The sequence below is a fragment of the Sus scrofa genome, chromosome 1 (genome assembly GCF_054392235.1).
Source record: "Sus scrofa isolate SSC_HxYL_T2T_F1_AM1 chromosome 1, Sscrofa_HxYL_maternal_Yorkshire_Landrace_v2.0, whole genome shotgun sequence".
In the NCBI taxonomy this organism is placed as follows: domain Eukaryota; kingdom Metazoa; phylum Chordata; class Mammalia; order Artiodactyla; family Suidae; genus Sus; species Sus scrofa.
In genome coordinates, this window is record NC_139383.1 from 219,182,979 (window position 1) to 219,210,802 (window position 27,824).

The following is a 27,824-nucleotide window of genomic DNA, read 5'->3' on the forward strand; positions in this document are numbered from 1 at the left end:
TTGTCACCAGGTACATTCTTCAGTTTATTGGTGGCTGCTTTATAAAGATTTATCCTTTTAGGTTATGAAAAGTATTGATGTGCATTGTTGAGTGCTATTTTTTCTTAGAATAGAACTTTTATAGAGCCTACATAAATTAGAGTTAACAATAAATTTCAAATTGTTGAATAATTTTGACCATCTTATAAATAATCTTTACACAAAATGACGCTAAAGCAGAGCTTTCAATATAGTTATTTCTAACATGCAAGGACACTGGCTTCTTAGAATGAGATGGAAAATATTAAAATTAACCCTGTACTCCACTAGTAAGAGATTTTTGCAGATCTGAATACCAAAATACACTTTTATAATCATTAACTTGTACACATGCAGTTGTTGTTAGTAATTATACATCTCTGTGCTCCTTTTTATAATGATTATTACTGATTAATACTGGTCGCTAACTGCCTTGAAATAGTAGTTTTTTCTGATACAGAAATTTCACTGTCATTTTAAATGTGATATCTCATCTGAATCTAAAAAAAAAATTACATAATCATGTTTCAAAAAGATTTCTTTAAACCAATTGATCATTTCCCATTACAAACAGTCCTCTCTAATTAGTGATAATAATCAGCTGATCAGGACTTTAAAATTTTCCTCTTATAATTCAATCTTATGTGTTGTTTAGGGTCTGGAGCTACACTGTCTTTGGGATGATTGGCTTATTTAATGCATTCACTATTGGTGTGGGAGAAATCTTAAAATTGGAACTTCATTCTTCTTGAACTTTTCTTTTGGAAGATGGTGTGGTGGCTTGAAGAACTCATTGGTCTTTGGCAAACTGAGCTCTTTAGTCTCTGCTGAGAAATGTCTTTTTATGATTTGGAACCTTTTCAGAAGTGTCACGGACCTTCTCTCTGGTTTAATTTTCAGAAGTTTAATAAAATGTGGTGTTTCCTTTCCGCCTTATACATCCTGAACACACTGTGGATGTTAATTATGATAGATAGGCAATGAAGGAGCTATACTTCCCAAATTTCATCTCCCTGAGAATATGGGAATTGCATAGCAGAATGTTGGGTGGTGCTTAGAAAATATAGGAATTATTTTATAATTCAGTCTAACAAGTTTAGTATGAAATAGCAATTATGAGACAGCTTACTTGAATTAGCACCAATTTCTTATCTGATCAGCCTCATTATGAATTTGTTAACTGCAGGCCTTCTTTCTCTGTTATCCTAGAAAGTTTGCTAATATAAAAGGGTCCAATTAATTTGATTATTATGGTTATACTTGAGTGTAAGGTCATAATTTGAAAGTATAAATCCTTACTATCATACATCAGTACAACAGAATAAAAAAAAAAAAACCTAATTGCAAGTTGGAAATAAAAGTTTGTAGCTAAGAAGCTTCTAGTTTGGAAATAAAAAAATTACTACTTGAACCTGCTGTTGGAAGTACATATTAACCTTGGGTATAGATTTGAGATTGGAGATGGAGCAAATGAGAAGTCAACTTATGCCTTGAGACAAAAAGTCCAGTAAGCTCTAGTTTATAGGATATAAGGCTTATCTTCATAATTTCAAAATTATTATCTGCTGACAATATATTCTACTTATTGTTAGAGCTAATGAATAAATGGCCTGATCAACTCAAGTCCTTGCATTACTTAACACAGACGCATGGATTTTATTGGTGCCTGAGCTTCCGCATGTTACACCTCCTGCATGACTATATAATGCTATTATTTCAGTTTCAGTCACTGGGCTGCTTTATATCAAAATGTTTTCAACACTTTTCTTGATATAATTTTGAAACTAGAATTAGGAAGGGCTTTTTGTTACACTGATGTTATATCAAATGGCCTTTTTAAGACTCAGCCTCTGTAGGTTTTTTTTTTTTTTTAATCTAAGATATTAATTGAAATCCTTTTATATTTGTCCTGACAAATGGCAAAGCCAAAGCTAGGTACATTAAAAGCACTGGAAAGGTAGTCTTTTATTAAAGGCAGGCAATTGAAAGGACACAAGTGGACTATCAACAAACTTTTCAATGAAGTCAGGAAGTGGGCTATCAACACTTGGGCTGTTCTTATTGTGTCTGTTATCATAATTGACAGCTTGACGTAAAACCCTATCACATGACTTCTGGGTAGGTATGTAAATGGATAAGAGGTCACTTTTCACATATGCTAGCTGGAAAGGAAACACATTTAAAGGAAGTTTCTGTCAAAATAATGGCTATGCAAATGTTTAGCTTTTTGGCTAGTTCCTAAATTTGAAAAAAAAAAAAAAAATTCCAAGGTCTGTCTTTTATCATTCATTCATTCATTCATTCACTTACTGGTTACCAAAGGCTGATACCAAGATAAATTTTTCTAGATGATGTAAAAATAATGTTTACTGTTATTTAAATTTCAGTCCATCAAATCATAAGGGCAAAAATTGTCTTCTTTTCTGAAAATCTTAACTTTAAAAGATCTAAGTGGAATCAAGGAAATAAAGGAAACTATGAAGAATTATAATTATAGGCATTTTAGCCTTAAATAGTCTTGAGCTGCATATGAAAAATAGGGTAAGAAAAGAACAGTGACAGGCACACCGGTGTGGGAAACAGGAATTAGGGTTCAGGAGGTGTGGTTTCACTGTTGACATGACAGAACATGTCTATCCTTGGACAAGTCTCTAAACTTTTCTGTCCTGTGTCCTTATCCTGGAAGGGAACATGAAAAAATTGAACTACGTGATCTCCAAGTTCTACTGAAACTTTAAATTTCACAGGTTAAAGTAGTCTTAATTTAAAAACCAAAAAAAAAAAAAAAAAAAAACCCACAAAAAACTCCTTTCATTTTCTAGTACTTAGAATTTATGGTCAGTAATGTTTATGTAGTTCATGAACTATGCATACACATTTAACTTAATTCTACCATGTTTATTAAATTAAATATCAATAAGCACAGGTTTCAGAACTTGATATTAGAATAGCAACTTTAACATAACAGGATAACCTTGAATATTTCTCCATTTTTAAATGTTTATATGTCCCACACATATCTTAAACCACAATTTTATTGTGACCATTTTGCTTGTTCAGTAAGGCTACATCCTATTCATTCAAAGGCCATTTTATTTGCTCTCTGGTAATTAATAAAATAAAAATCTACTAATATAGGAGTTAAGAGGAAAGTACGTATCCTGAAAGATTATTTTAAGCACCCCACCCCCAAAAGCACCTCCATCCCCCTAAAAATCTCTTTCCTTGGGGCTATCTGGAGAATTGAAGAAACATAAGAGAACATAAAACATTTCTTTCAAGATAGTCCCTTGAGGGTCACTGGAAGCTTAAAAAAAAAGTGAAGGGATAAATTTGCCTGTGTTGATTATTCTGTTTACATTTTAATGGTTTATTGGTTCAACTGAGAGTTGTCGTCATCATAAGGGACTGTTAGTACATCAGCCTGTTTGCTGAGTCCAGCAAAGTAGAACATTTTCTTACCTTCTTTCTTTTGTTCCCAAAGCTAATTGCAAGGCATTTAACAAAATCCCCTGTTAATAACAATGTAGGGCCATCATGTGAATAAACAGACCTTTAGAAATCATAGGCATTGTTGATTCTATCTGCATGAATATTTGAGTGTCATGTAGGTAAGGATAATGATTCATACTTTAGGTATTTCCCCTTAGACAAATTTTTGAGGGAAACTAGGTGATCCCCATCCTTGTTTTTCTTAAACAGTCTCATTTGAGTTGGGCAAGGAACAAGGTTTGCATTCCAGAGACTTTATGGAACCTCATCCTGGAAACATATGCAGTGAAAAAAAAAAACTCACCCTCACTTCTAACTCTGTCTGGCCCCGTTTTTCAACCTCAGCCCTTTTCTCAAAGCTATTTTTGAAGGGGAATCCTACTTCCTTACTTCATCTTCTGTTTGCTCTTAGAAATCTGGGCATAATTGTTTTAATGTAAAATTTACCTTAATTTTCTAGACAATCTATTTCATGTTGGTAGGTGCATATAAATAAAAAAATTTAAAAGTATTTATACATGTGCATTTCTGTAAGGATGTGCATATGATCAGATCTGTCATAGAGTTGATATTGTTACAAATGTAATAATTGCTACAAACACACAACATTAACTAACTAAATTTCTAAACAAATTTGCTCCTGGTGTTTGAAATTTAATTACCTTGGGGAGGGGAGTCATTTCCTATTTTTTGAGGAAAAATACTTGGAAAAATCACTAGACCATTTTCGAAGCTTTGTAGAAAATTTTTATGTAAATGAAAAGCATGTGTTTATGTACCACCTAAAATTAAAGATTTAAAATTTAATTTAAAAATGAATTGATAGGTAAATTATGTAACACTGACTCTCTCACAGGAGAGAAATTGAAGAATCACTACCGTAAACTCAAATAAGATTATCACCTATTATTTTAAACATTTAAAGCCTAATATAAAATCCTTTTTTGTTAGGAATTCTAAATTACACTAATAGTTAACATATTGCCCGAAGAAGCTTAAATACACCTAATATTTACCTTTTATCACCTTTAGACTCTGTTCAAAATTTGTCAAGTCAGGACTATCCAATTCAAGAGTATTAAGCATTGATTTTATTAGGAATTAGTGTCATTGAAATCTTCAGTGAATATACACTTTTTATTTCAATTATTTATTGTTTCTCCTAGCCACACCATCACCTTTAAAATTTTACTTAATCAGGAGGTTTATTAATTATTAATTCAAAGATGCTTTATGCAAAAGAAGGTTAATTAATAAATAATAATGAAAATGAAGAGAGAGGCTCTTGGTCAAGTAACCTGGCTTAAGTAAGTTATAATATACAAGCAGGTATTAAATTTTTCTCCTCAGAAATTTTTGGAAATGTTGATAAGGCTGGTGCACAATCTAAATAGCTAAATATAAATTTTATTTTTTCAGTAACTGAAAGGAAATTAATTCAATACCAATTAATATCCTGCCACTTTCTTTGGCATTTAGATTATTGCTAAGTATATTCAGTGATTGTTTTTTAGGTATTTAAGCATAATTTGGGGAGACAATATTTCCAATGCATGTTATCTTTAAATGCATTGAAAATGCATAGTTGTAGTCAGCTTTAATCCCTTTGAGACTACCGTTAGGAAAGAAAAGCCCAAAAGTATTTTAAGTGTTGCACAGGTGGTTGAAGATAGCTTACTTGACCTTTTGGGGGGATGATAAACAAAAAATTAGCAACATGATCAACAAAAAACTGATTTACATACGTATTCTTCCAAGGAGACCCAGTGTTCCCAGTTGTCTGTGGGACAACCCAATCAGCGAGTGGTACTTAGGTTCAACTGGTTTTGTGAAAGTATCTTCTCTTTCTGAAAACCCCCAGTCTAACTTGAAAGGCCCATAGAAGCTAACCTGAAATTAATAATTAGGAGAATTAATATGAGTTCTGCCTAAATACACCTCTCCCTTCTTCGGAATGTTTAATTGACTCAAAATAAAGACTAGAGCAGAATCTATGAGTGGTTCTTAAGGTAATTGTTATACAAAGCCAAGCTTCTTGAACCATTTTTAGATTGTTTTTGTAGTATTTCTGGAACAAAATGTATTTTGAAGGAGACAAGCGAGTACTGTTACTGGGAAAAAAAAAAAAAATTCAGGTTGCCCCATCACATTGCATTTCTGATTAGATGATCCATTTTGAGCAGGTTTAAAAAATCTTGCCATAAAATTTAGTTCTCTGTTTGATTTAAAACTAATCAAGGAAATTCCTTTTGTGGCTCAGAGAAATTGAACCCAGCTATTATCCGTGAGGACTCAGGTTCGATTCCAGGTCTCGCTCAGTGTGTTAGGGACCTAGTGTTGCTGTGAGCTGTGGTGTAGGTAGCAGACACAGGTGGGATCCTGAGTTTCTGAGGTGTAGGCCAGCAGCTGTAGCTCCAATTCAACCCCTAGCCTGGGAACTTCCATATACTGCAGGTGTGGCCTTAAAAAGCAAAATAATAATAATAATCAAGTACACATTTTCTTCTTTATGCAAGCGTTAAAGTGCATTTGGGGAACAATTTTCATTCTAATGTCTTTACTGTATGATACATATCCTGAGCAAAATCTACATGTCTTTCAATCTATTTATCTGTCTACCTTAAAGGAACTTTTTTAGTTGATTGATTGATTGATTTCCAGTTCTTTAATTTCTAAAATTACTTTTATCTGAAATATCAGTATAATTAAAACATGTTTTGGGAATTTTAGGGGGTGTTTTTGGAGCCTCATAGATCTATAGAAAAGTGAGAAAACACACATATTCCGAAACTCCAGAATCACTATTACTGAAAGTATATAGAAACTAGAGAATCTAAACGGAAAAGATTCTTAATAGGCAACTTTTTTTTAGCCATAACATTATCAGAAAAGATTAAAATAATTTATCCTAAGTTTAAAGGGACTTTGGCTCCAATCATCATCTTCTAGAAATTCTTACAGAAAAGCAGCAAACACGGTTTAGCGGATTGCTATGAATAAGTCATCTTTTCAATGCAAGATACAGTTAATTTACAGCACAGCTATCTACAGACTAAAAACCATGCTTTCCTAGTGTTTTTTCCCCCCAAAGCCAGATAAGTTTACTTTCTTAAGCATAAAAATAAGCAATATATCTTTTCAATAAATCTGCTAGCACTGTAGGGCAGCTGTTAACCAAACAGAGCTGGATAGGGTTACTGGAACAACCTCTGAAAGGCAGAGCTGATGATTTGGAGATCTGGGAAGAATTTGTTTCAGCTTGTATTCAGTGCATTCCTCACTCTATTCAGATGTGGTAAAGTATTTCAAATGCCATTACTCTGACTTTCAAATAAAAGTAGGAACTCTTATCAACTCTTTGGGGGAAAGAAATGCCACTTTGAGTGAAACAAAATTAGTGAACCTCTAAAACTGCATACCTCAATGCTTCTAAACCTAAGTTAGGGAGAATGTTTACAAGGTGGACCTTTCCCCTCTAAACTGCATGTCTTCTGTGTTTTGCAATCTGCATGCTTAAAGTTATTATTTTACTCCGTACAGATTATTTGGTATGTTACATATAAAAAAAAAAGCTTTTTTATTTTCTTTCTAAAATATATCTATTGAACATTAACGTTTGCTTTTATTTCAGCTCATTTTGTACTCTAATTGATGTCTAATTGTTATGTTCTAAGCACTCTTTTATATGCTTTAATTAATAGAGAAGCATATTGCAATAGCTTTTTCTGAAAAAGTCTAGGAATTTTGCTTTTCAGAGTAAGATTTTCTTTTGCTTTTTTTTTTTTTTTTCTTTAAGTTGCCTCTTGGGAAAGTAAGGTTAATGCCATGTACAGTACTAGTTTGCATGTGTTCATTTAAATACTAAAAACTGTAGTACTGCTCGATCCATATCTGACTGCTAGGTTTCAATTGACAGCTGAGGATTTGTGACTGGACCATGAATCAAAACGGCAGGCATTTATACCCCAGTACCAGTGAGGATACATTGGGAATTACTTGGCAAAGGTAACATTTTAATTATTTCCAACCCTACACTTACACCTAAAAATGACATGAGCTACAGTGTTTGTTTTTAACTAGCTTTACAGAAAATATGTTAAAAATTTAGTTTGTTGTGGCTATACCATCCCTCTTTCTCTACCCTCTTCCTTTATTTCTTCTTTAGATGCAACTTCGTATTAATTGGAGACTAGAAATATGCTAATTGGTGATTAGAATTTCTAAGTGCTGTCAAAGGCTGTAAACAATTTATACTTATTGGGGGTGGGGGAGGGGATCTGAGACTTAGATTTTAGGACCTGAAAAAATGAAATCACAATTTTAGGGAAGATTTTTCAACTTTCTGAGGATAAAGCATTGGGTTTTTACCTGATAGATTGTTCTCATTTCAGCTCTTTTTCTTTACTGTTAACTTTAAGCCATTTTACTATTCATTTATTCCCCTGTCAGAGGGGAAAAGCTAAAAGAAAAATTTCAAATTAGTCGATTTAACTTTTATTAACAACATTCATACCTTTTGGAGTGGGGGGGATTATTGGAATCATAGCTAAAAGAGTTTGGTTTAAGTAAAGTTTTACCTTCTGTTTGTACATTGATGTGAATCATGGAGAATTGACTTTATTTGGTTGGCTGAGAAAAACATTCATTTCTGAAACTAGTTTTGGTACTGTCTCATGTACTGGTTTTAGAAAGTAAGTAGTGCTCATTCAGCTTCTTATGTATTCTTTTATTTTTTAATTTTTAATTTTTTAATTTTTTTTTTTTTTGTCTTTTTAGGGCTGCACTTGCGGCATATGAAATTTCCCAGGCTAGGGGTCGAATTGGAAGAGCTGCAGCTGCCAGCTTACACCATAGCCACAGTAGTGCAGGATCTAAGCCACATCTGCAATCTACACCACAGCTAAGGGCACTGCCAGATCCCCAACCTGTTGAGTGAGGCCAGGATTTGAACCTGTGTCCTCATGGATACTAGTTGGGTTCGTTAACCACTGAGCCACAACAGGAACTCCTATTTAAAACATCTTTATTAATAACTATTTTAAAAATTAATTTGATTCAACTTCATAGCATTATGTTTGGACATAATTTTATTTATCCTTATAGTGCATGCTCTGATGGTTGGCTAAATGGCCCATTTTTACACACAAGCCTTACCATATTTAGAAAAAATTGCAAGTCAGACGGTGAGTACTTGTGTTTTTAAATGTGGCTATAGCTGTGTCAACTTCCAAATCTGTGGATTACTGATTGACACATACTTTTCTAAAATCAGATAGTACTGCTAAAATATATTAAAGCAAAATAAGGATGTAATCATGGGAGATTTAAAATATAACTGTACCTACTTTGCAGTGATGTTTCAACTCAAAAATTGATATCCCCAAAAGGAAAAGGTGAGTGGACAATGCATCACCACAGAACACAGGTATTGATGTAAATTAAGATGATGACTAAACTCAGGTCTTAGGAAGGCATTGCTCATCTTACAAATCACCTTCTTGGTGAAACATTGATGTGGAAATCAGTTTCAAGTTATAATTACTCAGAAAAAAAATCAGAATTCATTTAGTTAAGATTCCTTTTATTTTCCCTCTCAAAAATAATTTTTTTGCAGTAGTAGATAATACTATTCAGAATGGCCTTAATGCTTCCAAAAACAGGTAGCTTTTGGTTTGTTTCTTTCTTCCCTTTTGACCATGATTCAGAAGGCACATAATTGATAATGGCAGGTGTCATGTTTAATGTTCAACAGGTTTTTATTGAATCTCTTTGGTGGGCTATCCCAAATACTGTGTGACTGATACAGACAAAACTCACAGTTCTTAAAATCCAAGTATCATATAGTTCAGAAGAAATGTACTCAAGTGAGACAGCAATTTGCTTTGCTTTGTGAAGAGTTTTCAAAAATAGGCATGAATGGAGTCCATATTTGATAATACAATTAGACCTTGTCTGTGGCATAACATATTCATAATGTATTTATGGTTTACAGTGTGTGCGCTGTGGTTATTTATGAAGCACAATAGGTTTTCTTTTTCCCTAGCAAATATATTGAAAAAAGAAATCACACGTCTGTAACACTACAACTACCTTTACAACAGATAACAAACATCTGAAATCTTCAGAGCACTGCTGCGACTTCAGAACAATCTGAATAAAGTGAAAATATATGAGAAATATAGATCTGTTCCACTGGAGAATTAAATAATTTGCCCTTGTCATAGTGGAATCAAGAAATATCAGGTTACTTTTATGGTGGTAGTTGCTTTTTGTTTTGAACAAAAGGCAATCCCTGGAGACATTGTAGTAGAAAAGGACAAAGCAAAAAAGGTGTTTTGGTTTTGCTTTGTTTCGATTCTTGTTTGTTGCTATTACTTGGATTAATCGCTCGTCTACCATCACCCCCTTTTCTGCTCTGTGCCAGTCCTTCTGTAGAAGTGTTTTCCATGTCAAATGCAGCTCCTTCGTCGGGACTGAAAAATGGCAGTGCTGTGGTTGCTGGGCGAGTGAAATCAGAGCTAGAAGATTTCTTTCATCCTCCTCCCTCCTCCCTCTCCATGCACCCCCCCTCCCACTCCCACCCCCAATGTATAAACATTCCCTTCAGAACCAAAGCTGACTCCTTTGCAAAGTTTTCACAGACTTATTAAGTTGCAACCCTGAAGGTGTTTTGTTGTTTTGACCTTAGAGTTTTGTGAGCCATTTCTCTCTCTCTCTCTCTCTCTCTCTGTGTGTGTGTGTGTGTGTGTGTGTGTGTGTGTGTGTTGCTTGCATCTTGAAAATACAAATTTTTTTTTTCTAACCCAAAGGTCAGGTACTGCAGTTAACCCAGAATCAAATCCCTTGGTGGAGGGCTCCCCTCTGCTGGAGTCAGGAGGGGCTCAGCTCTTAGCAGGGTAATGGGTGATGAGTTGCTTATGCTGTTCAGAAGGGTACTGTTTTGTCTGTGCTTTGTCCTCTGATGTGGACAAATTACACTGTTACATATGTGAGTTATGTGGGTATAAACAAATATAGCAGTTAACTCCCTAACTGGCTTGCTTTCTTGAAACCATAGCCAGAACATAGCTTGTACTATCAAGTATGAAAGAGCAATATAATTGAATGAAAAAGAAAGCCAAAGGACAATCCAAGAATAATATAAACATAAGTTATTTTAAAACGTTGGAGGGGAGTGCTTTATGCAAAAGAGAAACTGGATTTATTGTTTCATTCCCTCTTCTCCCCCTTCACCCCTTTCAAGAAAAGGCAAAGCCACAAGTGAGTGGCTGTATGTGTCTGATGGCTTCTATAAACATAGCAGCAGCCTTCAGATGGCTAAAATAAACATGTGCGTGTTACTGAAGGATATGTTTACACAAACCATTTGCTCAGCCTCTGAAATAATGAATAAATGAAGATTTTACTGAAATAATTGGAGAGATTTTTGTGTTTCTGCTGATGCCATAATTGAATGGCACCGAAGAGAGTTTTATCAGCTATTTTCCATGTTACATGTGTTAGCAGTTCCTTTCTATGAGTTGAATACTTCATTCTGTAGTTACTTTACACATGTTTTTGTAAGAAATTGTCGTTTATTACTGCAATTCTAGAGAGTTGCTTGATTTCCCAGGAGAAATTTAGCAGCCAATAAAGATTATTTGAATCTGGTTGGTCAGGAGAGGGAGGGCAAAATGGGAAGGAATAATGCCATTCATTTCCTACACTAACCCTATTTGCATAACACTGTCTTCATCTAGGTACCATTTTCATTGCTTTGTCCATAAATTTTTCGTTGTAAAATATGTCCTCCGTGACTTAAGAATGAATATTTAAAGTAATTTTCAATATTGGGTTGCAAACTATATATTTGTATATAAATATTTGTATGTGGGTATGTGTGTATGCACACGTGGTATATCATGTACCTATATATACACATACATATGCATATGTGTAAGCATATATATGTGTGTGTACATGAGGCATGCATGTACATATATATATATAGGTCACTTGTATGAGAAGGGTGGTATGTGTCCTGGCTTTAAGCAATGTTAAGAGTTAACTTGTATTTCAACATTATACTTAGACCATCCCCACAAATTCACTAGGTTAGCATTTCCTGCTTTCAGTTTGTTATCTTGACACATAACTACAGTACAACAGCTGGGTTGTTCCTGGAGTTCCTGGGGGGAGCTTTATTCTCAGAGTGCTGAATTTCCTTTTCAGCTGTCAGCTCTAAAGTGTGTTCAAAATGTTTAACTTTTTACACACCATTCTGGGCCCCTAGCACCGCTCTGGGACTCTGATAGAAATGCTGATAATGTGGATGAATGGAAGAATCCAGTTCAAGGAGGGGAATTGCCAAAGCCAAAATTGCACACATGACCATTGTTTGGTAACCAGAGCCGCTAACTACGGTTGCTCTTTGTACTTGGATATTCTATTTAAAAGAATTACTACTCTAGTCTCATCAAAATTATTTGCACCTGTTGTGAAATCAAAAATTAAAATGTGATCGTTCTTAAAAATTATCTTCCTTAAAAACGGCGTTCACACACAAAGTGTCTGAATCTGGCTGTTGAAAAATACATTGGGATTTGTTGCAGTTTTGCCTAACTTTCTCCGTTTGTACAGAAAGATTTGCAAAACACAACATTTCCTCTTTATCTAGGAAACTCTTCAGAACACTTCCTAAGAAATTAATTGTATTCCAGCCAGACTTGCATGCTGCCATCCCACAGGAAATGGGTCAGCAATCCATTAAGATGCCATTAGATAATCTAATTTGGAACTTAATCTCTAAATTAACCATGCTCCATACTTGAAGCATACTTGAGAGAAAGAAAAAAAGTTTACGTTTGAATCGATAGGGGAGCCGAAGCGTGAAGAAGGCTGTTTGTTTTTTCTGTAGCTGTGGTCACGTCTCAAGCCGTCTGGTAACCAGGAGAAACCAGACATGATGTAATTCCAGATTGAACTTGAACTTCAGGGACTTAGGATAGGGGAACAATGGACCATAGGAATCAATAATGTCCATTTTCCACATGATTATGTTTGGAGCTTTAAGTTAACCTTTATGGAAGAAGCAGCAGGGTCGGCAGTATGACCAAAATGGGAAGACCCAGATTCAAGATGTTAGAGGAAAGAAAACAACTTTTTCTGAGATATTTTCTGAGCTGCACTGCAGATTCCAGCAGGATTAGAAAAGTTCCCGCTCTGCAGTAAACCGGTGGCCTGTTCAGAGCACTCTTTGTTCGCTTAGGTAGGACAAACTTAATCTTATGTTTCCTGTTAGATGATTTTTGGCTGCACTGCGGGAGAGGGAGGAGCGCGATGCAGAAAATTCCCAAATGTAAACCTGGCTGATTAACCCTTTGCAATGAAAGAAGTGTAGTAGACACCTAACTCTATTTGAAGATGTCTTATGGAAAGTGCCATGTTTACATATGTTTTATGCCCCTGAGAAATCAGCTCTGTCAGCGGCTGGCGCACCCTTTAATATCTTACTTTGGGGATTCTCCTGTTTGCTAGTGCTGTTGGTAGGTATATAGTGAATTTTTAGTCGTATTTATTTCTTAGATAGCAAAGCATATGAATGAATAAACATGGATTATAAACATAATAACAAATTACAAAAGGGAGTAAAAAAACACCAAAACCTGACTAAAGTTCGAGAAATTGAAGAACATAAATTTTGAATATTCAGAAATTGCAAAAAGTTACAATTACTCTCTCCTTTGTTAATTTTTGTTTTATGAGAAGGAAGGTTTTTTGTTTTTTTCACATGTGAACAGAGTAGCAGGCATCACCTAAAAATGTGTTCAGCTCCTTAAGCATTTGGGATGTTCTGCTTCAGAATTCTGATACACATAAGTTCTCTCATTTAGAGGTGAAACTGTGCAAATCGCACTGATTTTTTTTGCTTTCAAACGAAAGTCATCTGGGAAAGAATCGTTGTTTGCTTTTGCATCAAACTTAACATTTCTATTTAATTTAGTATGCCTTGGGTGATTTTTCTCTAGTGAAAGGCACTCTTTGGAAGCATGATTTTGGTGGAGAATTTGGTCTGCTGTTGAAGACTCACATATGCTAATAAGGGGAGCGGGGGCACTTGTAACAATAGCACTGAAAAGGAGCCCAGGGATAGGGAGGAATACAGACTAGAGACAGTGGATGGAAACCCACACAGGATTCTCCGCTGTGGTGAGTCTTTGGGAGGAGATCCCATCCCCACTTGGAGCCTGGGTAATTCTGTATTTTTTAATTGGCTGCAACCTCCCACAACTCCATAAATTGTTATATACATATGCGTCTGTGTACTGTAATTTATTTACCATTAGTCATCTTCATAATAATTCTCTCCCATTTTCAGTTCTAAAATATGAAAGATACCAAACATAGGTTTTTAAAAATTTTTCAATTAGGGAAGTGTATTTTTCTTATGTCTAAAGTAAACATTTTAAGGATGTTAAGTTTGTAGTACTTTCAAGTTTAGAGATTGCCTTTTGAAGGGTCTTCTAGGATTTTGTAAGAGCTGTTGACTAAGAGGACAGTCGTTGTAATAAATAAGCACATTTAGTATTTAGCTACAGTGGCTCCATTCTGAAGGACTGTTCCTGCTCTGTGCTCTTCATTAGATAAAATACTTCACTAGCATGTTGCCATCTTTTTACTTCCAAAACGTAGTACCCACACATGGTAAAGTTAACATGCAATCCAGCATGCCCTGATAACACAACACATCTGAAACAACTGAATATAAATTAATGAGCTTTGATGGCCTACCGATTTGGTATGTTATTTTCAAAATCGTTGGTCCCCGAGGGGTAGCAATAAAGAAGGCTATTTACCTACTTAGTTAAGAAACAAATACATTTCTCTTTCATTACTATGAAGTGCTATTGCTTGCAGTTAGAATAATTCCATGAGCCACCTGCAGTTTATGATATTTGGTGTTTCCCAGAGAGCCCACAAGAGTACTTTGCAGTTCAGGTAAGAGCTGGCCAGGGAGCTTTCCAATACAGATTATTACAAATAGTAATAATCATTAGAAATCATCTTGCATGCAAATAGGATCATTCAGATGGCAATAATGATCCTTAAAACTGGGGGAAATAAATCGAAGAAACCCAAGACCAATGTAAGCACTTTGTATATTTCAGTTCAGGTCTAGCCCTGAAGTAAAGCACAATAGGCCAGCTACTGACATGCAGCCCTATTCGTGCATACAAATATTGCCTTCAGCTGAAAAGAATCTGGAGTTGGAAAAATAAAATATAGATATTGTATTTCTATAGGAATTTCACTGTACCTAAATGATACGGGCCTTAATTCATAGACTCTATTATCTAATTCAGGGATAATATAAATTACTATTTAGGGATCTAAGTGGTATATTTCACAAAAGAATGAGATAAGGTAAGAAAGGAGATTTTATAACTACACTCCTAAGTTCAAAGCCTGGCTGCTACTACCTAACAGAAGTAGAAGTTGGGCAAGATGCTTAACTTCTCAGCTTCAGTTTCCTCATCTGTAAAACCAGGATAATAATGGTACTTTTCTCATAGACTGATTAGAGGATTGAAACCCTAAAATAAGTCTAGCACATAGATCAGTGCCTGGCAAATAGCACACACTGTGTAAGTGCTAGCAACTTGTATTTAATAAGTGCCGTTTTCTTTGTTCCAATACAAAAATGAATTCCTAGGTATATTCCTTATGTATAATACTATATAATAACTCCTAAATATATTATATGATAAGTCCTAAATATCAGGGTACTTAAATATTATCCATATATTCCTTTCACTAGTCTGAGTGAGGAGTTTTTCATAAGACACTGTCAGGACATTGGTGTCTTGTTAACATAAGCATCCAGTCCAAATGCACACATTCAGGACAGCACGGTTTCTGACTTAATACTTAATTAGCTTGCCCTCGATTGTTTTTTCCTGGCAGATTTTAGCTATTAATAGTGAAAATTGCTTTTTATGCATTTTGGGAGAGATACTAATACCTGTGTATCAATATTGTAGCAACAAAATTAGGAGTGTTTTAGCCAAGGAAATAATAAACTTTCCTTTTTGGGGGTATTTGAAACAGGTGCAAAGGAATTAAGGGCAAAGCTTTCTTTTAAATTAAGGTATTTATTTTATCTATTTGCCATGCTTTCTGGGCCATTGTTTATTTTTAGTGCTATCTATAAGTAATGTGGCTATTGGTATGATTGAGGTATGTATGAATATATACAATTCTTATTCCTTCCTTCCCGTAACATTTTTAAAAGCTTCTTGAAAGAGTACTTACTATCTTTAAAGCAGATGTGGTAGTTTTATGATTAAATCAGTATGTAAAATCTGAATGGGTGATATGATTATTCTTCTGAAAAGTGTTAGTACACTGGATACTTTGACATTTTATGAAACATTTGACAAATGGGTTGCCCAAACCATTATCAGATACACATAGACTAGTAATAAATGATTTTGCCATTCTTCGATTAGCTTTTATTTCAAGATGAGTAATTGAAGTGAAGCCTTTGACATTGGTTCTTTACTCAACTTTGGACTCCATATATGTCCCATTGTTCCTGGGTAGTCACCAAGTTAAAAGCTAAGGACCCACTTCTTTTTGGCCTAGGAGACAGTCACAAAATGCATAATTTTAAAAAACACAACCATCAAATGTTGACTTGCCCAGAGGAGTTTTCTGTCTTTCTTTCATTGAAAGGTACAGAGTCTCTGTACTCCTTGTAGATGCAAAGACTAGCTATTTTATCCAATTTGTCCCGGATAAGAAATATATAAATAGTGTATCATTTTTAAAAGGAAGAAGTGAGTATCTTCTTCCTCCTTAATCCTCACCATAAGGTCAATCTAATAGAACTTCAACTAGATTTGTTTTCAAAGGAGGTGGATATATCAGATTTCAGAGTTGCTTGATCAACCAGACCAACCACATATTCTGTGTACAAGTCTGCTGCAACTCTAGCTAGGTTATGTTCCAGCTGTGTGGGGCATGGGAAATTCACTGTCTCCTGAAGCACATACATTGTGCCTTCAGAAAACTCTGTTCCAAATTTCTTTCAAATGTTTAGTCATTGTCTAACTTCCCAAGGGAAGCAGTATAATAGTTAAATGGCATGAGTATCAGAACTGATTTGTATCAGAGATCTAGGTAGGTAACTTTAGATAAGTTTAAGCCACAACTTTATCATCTGTGAAATGAAGAATGATGGCAATTTCAAGAGTTCACTGAGAAAATTAAGTGCTGGAGCATATGTTAAAACGCCCAAGGTAGTACCTTATTCCTGTTAGGTCCTGAGCATATCTTCTAGAAGTGTCTCCCTTTATGCTAATTTGGTCAACCCAAACCACATTGCATTTCTTTCCAATTCCACTGTCACGTGTTCCCTGTCTCCCTTTAGCTGTTTTTCACCTGACATGATTTGGTGGGGTTCTTCACCAAAGAAATGTCTTTGAGTTTGTTTCTCTTGAAGAATGATGCCTAGAAGAAACACAATGCTTCCAAGGTGATCTAATCATATAAAATGAAGCAGGATGATCACCTATTATTAATGTATCTCAAAGTCAAAATTATTTGTCTGTTTGTTTCTTTCCTTTTAGGGGTAGCTATGTCATACATTTGATCAGAATCATATGGCAGTAGTATCCATGATATCAGAGCTACCATTGTTTTTAGGATTCTGATTTGACATGTTTATTTCATTTTTAATTAAATATCTCATTACATACTTAGAGCATACATAGATTAGAGGTGAATTCTGCTTTTGGTTAAGGTGCTATCAAAATCCTTTGGGCTTTCTTTTTTCTTTTCTTTTTCTTTTTTTTAATTTTGGTGTGTGGGTGTGTGTGACAGATTTTTCATGAAGAACTTGCATTTTTTTTTTTTTTTTACACTGGTGTGGCCAGTATATATTTTCTAAAGATGTGCTTTCAATTTTCACTCATGCTCATCTTCTGTTTTACTTAAACAAAGCTAATTTGACAATAGAAAATGTAATGAAAACCAAGTTAATTCACCTTTGAAGATACACTGCTGAAGTAGCTTAATTTGACTTTTAATATTTTGAAATCTTTCTGTTATACTCTTATCTCTTAATAGACAGAGGCACAGTTTATTGGAATGAACATAGTTTATCCATAAAATTTTCATTCTGTTATGAACTAAAACAATATAACTTTTTACATATAACCAGTTTTTATATGTATATAAATATGAATGTGTGTTTATTTTATCCATACTGGCCATTATTGGCATTTATTTATAGAGAGGGTGAGTAGAGAGTGTTGTAAAAGACACTGTCACATTTTTCTTGAAAATCTATGCAATTTGAGGCCTTATCTTTCAAAAATTAAATTATATAGGTTATTTTGTTTGATTAAACATTTTTCTTTGCATTGTTACAATCTTTTAAATAGTTTTAGCATTTTTTTTCTTCCAATGGGCCTACCAAAAAGCTCTAAAAACTAGTTGTGCTTTATGGTTCTGAATTTAACCTCCGAATCAGCAATAAGAGACTTGAAAAACTCATATATGGGGTCTGCGTAGTGTTAATGTCTGAGATTTCTTTTCCCCCAAAGGTTCAGTATTGACAAATATATCACACACTGCAATTTTGGCATGGTCATAACGTAGGATGGAAGGTCTGAAAAGTTTAAATAAACATCTAAATTGAATTTGTTAGATATTCTGCAGCAAAAGTCCTGTTAGTCACTAGCATCAATTTATTTTTTAATGGCAGATTATCCAAAGAATAATAGTATGTTCTTCTAAAGAACTGAGTAAGAAATCTATTGCAAAATAAACCCCCAATTCTTATCTTTTCTGCCATTAGTCAGTAGATTTCTCAATCTAAGGAGTCATGTCTATTTTCAACCATTAAAATATACTTGATTTTCCTAAAATATGCAGTTTCTAAGTGACTTCCTAGAGCCCATTTAATTTGGGATTTACCAATTTTGCAAAGTGATTCGCTTATTGTTGACATTGTCTTTTATGGTCAAGGGTTATCAATTTGAGCTAGTCATTTTGTTTTTCATACATACTTCCCATTTTAGGTTAAAGATAATGGAGATCATTTTTGTAGTTTATTTGTTAAAAAATAATTAGCATCAGTTATGGCCAGACTCTATAAAGATTGATAAGACAAGGTCATTTTCTTTACAGAGCTTACCTGTCAGATAATCAGAGATACAGATAATTATGACACGAAGTAGTACTGTAGAAGTACTCTGAACAAAGTGCTGTGGAAGGAGAGAGGAGAGGAAAAGGTTCAGGTGCCTCCTGTAACACTTTTCCCAATCAGTGGTGCAGAAATAGTTGAAGATGTGTGTGGGAAGAGAGAAATATCTGAAAACAAGTCTTTTGCAAAAGGTTACAATAACAACTATTTTTATTCTGTAGAATTATGATTTTTCATCTGATAATAACATACCTTTTAAGCTTGAATTCTCTTTGTTTCCCTGATTTGATTATTCCTACATAGTTAATTTTTGTGAATGCTAAACATCTCTCATTTCAAGTTCAGAGATACCTATTTTCTTTTTATAGGGGACCAGATCACAATGTCCTCATGAAATTATGAGATCATTGAGCAACATTTGAACAATATATAGCTGGGTGTGATTTGGAATAATTAATTGGCTTGTTTTTCCAAAAATGTGTTGAACATCTCCCAAGTACTAGATTCTATGTTAGATGCAGAGCAGAAAGAGAAATGGACTTTGTTATAATGGAGCTCCAAGTCTAATTACAAAATCATTTGTTAAGCATAAATGATCATCGATCATTGTGAATTTTTTTCAGTTAAACTATTACCTCAGAAATATGTACCTAGACTTTAGTAATAAGCCTATTTATTTGCTTAAAGGTATCACTACAGTAAAAAAAAAAAAAAAAAAAAAAAAAGATACATATCAAGTTTTTTTTTAAATATAAGACTATTTTTTCTTTTTTTGGGGGGTGGAGCAAAATTGTTTCTTCATGTTAATATTTCATTAAGGTTTTTGTACTTTTGAAATTCAAAGATGCAAGAAATGAGTATGTCTAACTTGATAGCTCCAGTGGTAGTATCCATCTCACTTCATGGATCCAAAAGTAAAGGACACCAAATTAAATTTAAAATGCCAAAATTGTGTCTCTATGCCAGACTATTCAAAAACTGGGTATGGAATCATCAGTTTGATGTTCTCTTGGTTCATGATTATTTATGCAGCTGTTACTTAGCTGACCTTCATTCCGAATTGAGTGTTGAAACAAACAAGCCATCTGATTAGGTATGCCCAAAATGTATGGTGTGGGGTTGTTTTTGAAATGTAGGTCTTGTGTTATTTTCCTCTGTAAGATACTTGTATAAGAGGAAATTATGCCAGTGCAATTAGAGAACTGTTTTCTGAACTTATTTTTTAAACAACCCCAAACCCAACGTAGGTGAAATTAGAGTTGGTTGAAGAGGGGCAAGATTCTCCTGTGCCTAAGCCCTCAGCAATCCTCCCAGGCACCTCTCTGAACTCCTAAATTCAGAGCAGCTGGGCTATGCTAATGTCACCAATGAAGAGGGACAGGAGACACCCAGGCTTCTAGTGTCAGCTTCAAACTACATACTATGTGCTGGCTTTCCTGAAAAGTGTGTTTTCTCTTATTGCGAGGGCAAAAAAAAAAAAAAAAAAAAATCTTTCATTTCTGCTTTCAATTTTATGCAACCACTAGGCAGGTTCAAAATTGAAATTAATCACTGAATTGTTTGTAAATTACAAGTAAAACATCAGAAAATAGCTTGCAAAGTATATTGGTACTGCTGTAGATTTGCTTTTTTTTTCTTCTGACAAAAAAAATCATACTGTATTTACATTGAAGTAAACTGAATATTTTAGGAAGGGTGTTAGTCAATTAGAGTTCAAAAAATTATGGTTGAATCCTACTTGGGTTTTTTCTGCCTCACAACTAGTCTCACCTTCCATGAAAGAGACAGACCATGTAGTTTATATATGTGTAATGTTTATAATTTAGCACATTTATCTCATGTTGAACTGTAATTTTGAAAAAAGTTGTAGTAGTAATTTGATGCCTATGGAATTTATATTTCTAATATCGTTGCAGATTTTAACATTGTATTTTTTCTTTTTTTCTTTTTTCCGTCCCTTCCCCTCTCCTGCTCACAGTCCTGGTACCTGGGCTAGCTTGGTTCCTTTCCAAGTATCAAATAGGACACCCATCCTACCGGCAAATGTCCAAAATTACGGTTTGAACATAATTGGAGAACCTTTCCTTCAAGCAGAAACAAGCAACTGAGGGGAAAAATGAGATACAACAATAGTTTAAGAAATTTAAAAAAAAAAAAAAAGGAAAAGAGGAAGACTGGACAAAACAAAAAAAACAAAAAAGGGAGAAAGGAAAGAAACTGAAGAAAGAAGATAACAGACCAGCAATCGCAGCACTTACAATCACTAATTCCCTTAAGGTTGAAACTGTAATGACATAAAAAGGGTCGATGATATTTCACTGATGGTAGATCGCAGCCCCTGCAAAGTAGCCTTTGTTACATGAAGTCCGCTGGGAAATAGATGTTCTGTCTCTATGACAATATATTTTAACTGACTTTCTAGATGCCTTAATATTTGCATGATAAGCTAGTTTTCTTGGTTTAGTATTCTTGTTGTTTACGCATGGAATCACTATTCCTGGTTATCTCACCAACGAAGGCGAGGAGGCGGCATCAGAGGTGCTGGGGGACAGAGCCATGAGCCAGCCACTTTATAAGCACTCTGATTTCTAAAAGTTAAAAAAATATATATATATGAAATCTCTGTAGCCTTTAGTTATCAGTACAGATTTATTCAATTTTGGCCCTTAACCCAGCCTTTTCCAGTGTGTAACCCAGTTTGAAATCTTAAAAAAAAAAAAGAGAAAAAAAGAAAAAAAAAGAAAAAAAAAGAAAAAAGAAAAAAGGAAAAAAAAAAAAACAGTTTGAACACAAAGGCTCTATGGAAGAAATGCCTCTATGTAGGTGAAGTGTTATCTCTGCATGCAACAGTAAAAATTAATATAATATTTTCCCCACAAAAGAAACACTTAACAGAGGCAAGTGCAATTTATAAATTTATATCTAAAGGGGAATCATGATTATAAGTCCTTCAGCCCTTGGACTCTAAATTGAGGGGATTAAAAAGAATTTAAAATAATTTTGAACGAATTTATTTTCCCCTCAGTTTTTGAGGGCATTTAAAAGGCATTAAATCAAGACAAATCATGTGCTTGAGGAAAAAAAAAAAAATGAATGAAAACACAGCACTTATGTTGATTTAGCTGCAGCCTCCTTGGAGGTAGAATTTATTTATTTAAAATTACTGGTTGCATCAAGAACCCATAGGGTGTACAAAAGGTTCTATAAAATCTGCATTCTAGAGACAAAGAGGCAGGCAAATCCATGTCACAAGGGTGAAGCTTACAGTTTACAAACTGGGAACGCCAGGGTGTAGGATATAAAAAATGCACTCTTGAGAAAACAATGTAATCAGGGTGCTGAATACTTGCATGGTGCTTTCAGACATTAGCCTTGTTCAACAAATTTCTTGTATTGACAGATCTGTAGTGTGCATGGGCAGACACATTTTGCCTCTATGTCTCTTAAAATTTTAATTAAAAATACTCTTTCCAGTAATCCTAATTTGCACGAAGATATAATGTCCACATGACGTGCCTTGCCTTGAAATCTAAAAAACAAAAAACAAAAAAAAACAACAAAAAACCACAAAAAAGTGACATCACTACACTTGTTTTGCTGCATTTATTATCATTTTAGATCTTTACCATTTTTATGACAAAATATTTTGTACTCCAGACGAAGAAAAATGTGTGACATCATGGATTTTTTAGACAGTTATACCTTTATCTCACATTTATAAAGCATATCATGGCTGTGTATAGTTGCCGCTTAAAAATTGTAATCGACCAGCAATATTTTCAGTATTTTGGTGTTTTTTCTATTAACCTTTCATGTTTTTCATCTTCCAATTAATATTTGGGGGGGAGGGGTTTCAAATTTATACGAATTATGCAATACCAAGTTTTGCCTATGTAGGTAGTGCTTTTAGCTGTATTGGTTATTATAGGTAAGTACACAGATTTAAAAAAAATAATGTATGCTTTTTTTTTGTTTGTTTGTTTTAATTGACCAAAGTGGGTACTGCTATTTTTGCAGTGTGATGAGGTCCTTTTGTGTACTGAGAGATGGACAGGGGATTTTTTTTAATATACATATATATATATTCTGGGGTGGGTGGGAGGATTTTTTAACACTTTACAGTGTAGCTGTGAAGCAGTGCACCCTGAGATGGGCCTGGGCTGCAAAGCGACTGTTCTGCCTACTGTGACAAACTTCAACTTACACAGGTTTCCCCTTCTCAAACTTCCCACCTGGGGTGCAAGCTGAACTCATTTCTGGTTTTCATAACACCAAACACATAGGAAGAACAAGCGAACACAACCAATTCTCCTGGAGGCAGACTTGGCTTAAAACAAATTTTTCTTACCTTTTTAAAGATTTTTTTTGGTGGTGGTGGTAGTGGTGGTTTTTCTTGAAAGTTCCGGATCCACAGTGAAGAGTGAGACTGTCTCATGTTTGGCAAAGATAGTCATTGGAAAGTACACCTAGTGGATATTTCAGCTTTGGGTTTAACAGCCGAGGGTCTTTCTCCTCTAAGATTGGCCATCCTGCTAGAGGGGGAGGTCTTTTCTCCACCACTTCTCTTCCCCATTTCTTCATTTCATTCATGAGAGTCTGTGATTTACCTGTGACTCACTTCTTCAAATGGATGGCAGTGTGCTTGGGGAAAAAAATTTTTTTTAATATCCAGAAGATTGAACAGAGGGTTGCTATTATTAAATGCATTTGGACATACAGATTAAAATCAAAGTTCAATTTTTAAGGAACAAAAATAAAATAAATCTTGTTACATTTTCATTTTACCTGCCCTCTTAAACTGAGAACCAGAGCAGAAGGGAAATAGAGAATTTTAAGAAATTAATTTTCCTGTGGCTGAATTAAGCCCATTAGATGCTGATGGGATTTTTTTTTTTTAAGGGTACCTCAAATATATATTTGATTTGATTTCCTCCGGTGGCTGGAGGGTGAATGGAGCCTGGTTCTACTTTCCTCTCCCCCACTACTCCCCACTCCCTTTGAGAGAACGCATTACTAGAAGGAAAATCTTTTAGAATTAGTGACACATGGTGGGCTGTCTTGAGGTTCCCCTGACCCCAGTCCCCCAGGCCATGGCCTAATAAAATCAGCTGTCCATTGTTCTCACAGCATATCATTTAATAATGAATACTTTAGAACAATGCTCAATGGTCTGAGAATTGTATTTGATTAGCCCATTCAGTTGGACAGCCCAAATGCTGAATAGCCCAGCAGGGTCCTAGTAGCACAGGTTCAAAACTAAGTCTAGTCATTTCTGTGATGACTTGTCCTGGTAGAAAACAGATCCTCCCAGCCAAGCTCTTCCTGTCTCTGCCACCTATTAGGTGAGCAAATCAACCTCACAGGACACGCAGTATTTTTTAAGAGCAGACTCACCCTCTCTCTCTCTCTTTTTTTTTTTTTTCTTTTTTCTTTCTTTCTTTTCTTTTTTTTTTTTTGCCAGTAAATGAGCAGCTCTTGCTAAGTAAGTTACACACTGTGGGTATTCCTGCCTGCCTCTTGAATACAGAAGCCTAATTCGAGTGTTAATTTTTTTTTTTTTAAATCATTGTTTTGGTCTCCTTTCCTTTTGAGATAAAACTCTTAAAAATTTACTATATAAATTTATATATATATAGAAATCTCAAATCCATTTCGGCCTCCTCCTTTTACCAGGAAGTATCTTGTGACTGAGGGCCCCACTCTGGCAGGTCTTGCACGCCCCTCCCCTCCCCAGAACTGCAGAGCTATAGGATGGTGAAGGTCACCCAAGGGCACCAGCTGGGCGTGGCATCTCCAGCCCCAGGCTCTCGGCACTGTTCAGCTTTCCTTGCGTTGCTTTGTAGCCCACCACTCACAGTGCCTCTGAAGTGTTTCCTCTGGAGTGACATGAGCGTTGGAGGCTTGTCTAAGGAGAAAATTGGAAAAAGGCAGTGAAGGAGACTGTACATAAAGACATGGCAAAAATCTTAATTATAGCAATATAGTTATGGGGTAATGTTCGGGTGGGCAGCTCCATTTAAAAAAAAATATGTGAATGAATCTGTGAAGCTGCGAGTAGCAAGAAGAGCGAAAGGTCTTCTTAACGAACCGCCTACCTTGTAGACAGTAATTTGTACACTGTATAGTTTTGTTAAGAATTTTTTTTTTAAATTAAAATTCCCATGTTTGTAAAGCTAACTTTTTAACAATTATAATGGAACTATATGTTGTTTCCATTTTTAAAGTAAACAAGAATATTCCTTGTTTGGAGACTGGACTTGAGTTAAAACTCTCCAGTCTCTTAAGTTATGTATTAAAAAAAAATCTGTCCATGTTAGGAGTTATTTCACAGATTCCTGTGCTTGAAAAGCATAGGATACTAATCCTTTAAAAAAGTGTAAATGGAGAAAAGTTATATTTTATGAAGGTTATTTTGTTGTATTTAGTATTGGAAAAGTTGGTTTTCAGAGCATTTCAGAATGTCGGAAGCACCACTGTCTTTTTATTAGTATATAACGGCCTTTAGCAAAAGTTTTTGTGATTGTTCCGTGATGGTATTTAAGGTTGTTTCACAGAGCATTCAGGATAGGCAGAAAACGAAAACAGTGCTATGTCTCACATAACGTGTCCTCAGGGAGCAGAATCTTGGATTGGTGACTTGTAGCTTCATAAGGACTCAACAAAAGAGATTGCACAGGGACATCTTCAGCGGTTTGACACCAAGACACGTGTTCTTTACCTAGATTCAAACTATGTACTGTGTGAAACGATGAAGGCTGCAGAAAGTTATCCCATATTCAGTGTACAGTATTCATTTTTAATGAAACAACTCTACAATATTGCTGGCAGATAGGCCCCAAGCATGACATTCAGTATAGTTTACATGTTCCTGTCAAGGTCTTTTGTTAACATTAACCAGCTGCATGCTTCCTGGACTTAAAAAATTGGGTTTCTATAGAAAACTTTTTTTTTTTTTTTAAATGTGCAGGCTATTCAAGTTCAATAGTAAAAGCTCAAAATTGAATGTTCTACTCCATGCTGAAGGTGCTGAAAGCTGCCTTCTTCATATTTTGCACTTTCTGGTAGTTCCCCTGTTTTTTCTAATTCCTTAAAAATTGTGTGGGTGGGGTGGAGCACTGCAGTTGGGGGGTTACATGGACCACTGATTTTTGCCCTTTGACCCTGCACAATGACCTTTGCATCAGCCAAACTCATTGCCATGACAACTCTTTGTACTGCGTCCGTGCCACAGATCTGTTGGTGACATTGTTCATATAGTAAAAGGGGACAAGTTGGAGACGGTCAATTTTTACATTTTTTTTTTGTTGTTGTTGCAATCCTTTCTTCAATGGTTGTAAGTAGTTTTTTTTTTTTTTTAAATAATAAAAGGGTTCACTAGTTAAGACTCTTTAGAAATAACTGTGTGTTGCAATTCAAATGTATGTTGAGATTGTGAAAACGCTTCAGTGCCACTAGCCTACCAGCACGCCAGCCCCAGTCTCTGATAACTTTCATTGCATGATACAGTACCAGTAACAAAAGGTGGCCTGCATATGTGGAAGGCAGTGTGAGCTGGTGACACTAAAGCCGGTCTTGTATTACTGTATTTTTGACAGAATGGTATGGAAAACTGTGCTACAGGGACTGATGTGGCAAATATATCTCTTTATGCAGAAGGAAGTCTTTTTTTTTTTTTTTGAGAAGTATGGCTTATTATGCATTCTTCATCGAGGGCATTGAAGTTGCATGGACTGAAAAAAAGTTGATGCAAAACGAGAAAGAAACAAAACAAAATAAAACAAAAAAAAAAAAAACCAGCAAAATGTTTACCAAAAAACTCAAACAAATGAGCAGTGCCTGTTCAATTTCACAGTCTCTGTTGAGTTCAGTTGTAAATATGTTTCAAATGACATTTTCTTGGAAAAAAAAAAATCTCTACAACATTGTAGAATGTGAGGGGTAACTCCATCCCAGGCATAGGCTTCTCAAAGCTGCATTAGATTATGTCTTCATCAAGCTGTTAATTTGTGCTTATATCATATAGAACTTTTAGCATCCTGGGAAGAGATGCCCCCACCTCAATGATATTTCTCTGAGAACAACTTTTGTAGGACTGTGTGTTTCTTTAGATACATTTAGTACAACTGTAGGTGACGAGTAGTCAGTTATTGCTTGCTAGCTACACACCAGGGTTGATCCATTTTAAAACTTTTGGCATTTTTGTCCTCGTGGGCCATAAATACAGAACCTTGTACTTTAATTAAATTTTTCCAAAAGGAGGCACATGCACAGTCTCTGTGTTAACAAACCTTTAGCAGTAGGATGTATTATATGACAGTTACTGAATTTCTGGCGTTCAGACCTCTGGGATCAGCCCCAGACGGGGCCAGAATGTTAGCGAAGGTTTTATTGTGCCCGGTTGGAGGATAATGTTCTTTGGGTACTTTTTGTGGGTTGCAAATGAACTCAATTGCCACAAGTTTTAAACTGGTGTAAATCAAGCTTGACTTAATGTGATTGTTACTGTTATATCCAGCCTATACTGCTAGCAGCTGCTCATACTGCAGTCAATTACTGGAAGCAGATATATTTCCTATGCAAAAACTGTTTAAACAATAAAATGAGCTATGCTACAGACTCCGGCCTCATGTGTTATTTTCCTCCTCCATCTCTTCCCGCTGCTCTTCCTACATGAGCGTTGGGTCAGCAGTATCTGGCAAGTTGATCTCGGTCCTTTCATTTGGGAATTTTCTACCACGGGTTTAATTTCTTAGCATCTGGGATGGTTAATATTTCAGTTCGGTCCTTCCAAGTCAGCCCTGGGCACGTGTATCTCTGTGTAAACCCCTCTTGCAGTTCTTAATACATACAGTCCTCTCAAGCCCTCTAAACAATGACAGTAAAAAGGCAAGTGGAAGTTCTAGAGTTTCAGCCCCCACTCTCCAAGACGGGCCTTTCAGCAATGAGGTGAAGACGGAATGTGTGCCCGGGATGACTGGACTGTGGTCTCCTTGACCAAAAACCACAGGGCCTCAAGCACACACACTCAACAGGAAAGGTAAGTCCTGGGGCCACCCTGCGGCTGTGGGTTTAGTGGTTTTGTGAGTACTGTACAGGAAGAATTTCTTTCTCCCAGTGCCTGAAA

At 35.3% G+C, this 27,824-nt stretch overlaps 1 protein-coding gene across 13 annotated transcripts in view; it reads left to right on the forward strand.

Annotated features, from left to right (window-relative positions):
* The window catches only part of NFIB (nuclear factor I B), a 245,365-nt gene extending 218,049 nt beyond the window's left edge, over positions 1–27,316 (forward strand). For 5 of the 13 annotated variants that reach the window (XM_005660096.4, XM_021063648.2, XM_021063669.2 and 2 more), the window contains 2 exons: positions 7,427–7,515; positions 20,679–26,352. In XM_005660096.4, the coding sequence (XP_005660153.1) occupies positions 7,427–7,515; positions 20,679–20,808 (219 nt within the window). In that variant the 3' untranslated portion in view covers positions 20,809–26,352. Of the gene's footprint in view, positions 1–7,426; positions 7,516–20,678 lie in introns of all 13 variants that reach the window. The other 8 variants (XM_021063676.2, XM_021063685.2, XM_021063654.2 and 5 more) reach the window with 5 other exon arrangements.
* The last annotated feature ends 508 nt before the right edge of the window (positions 27,317–27,824 follow it).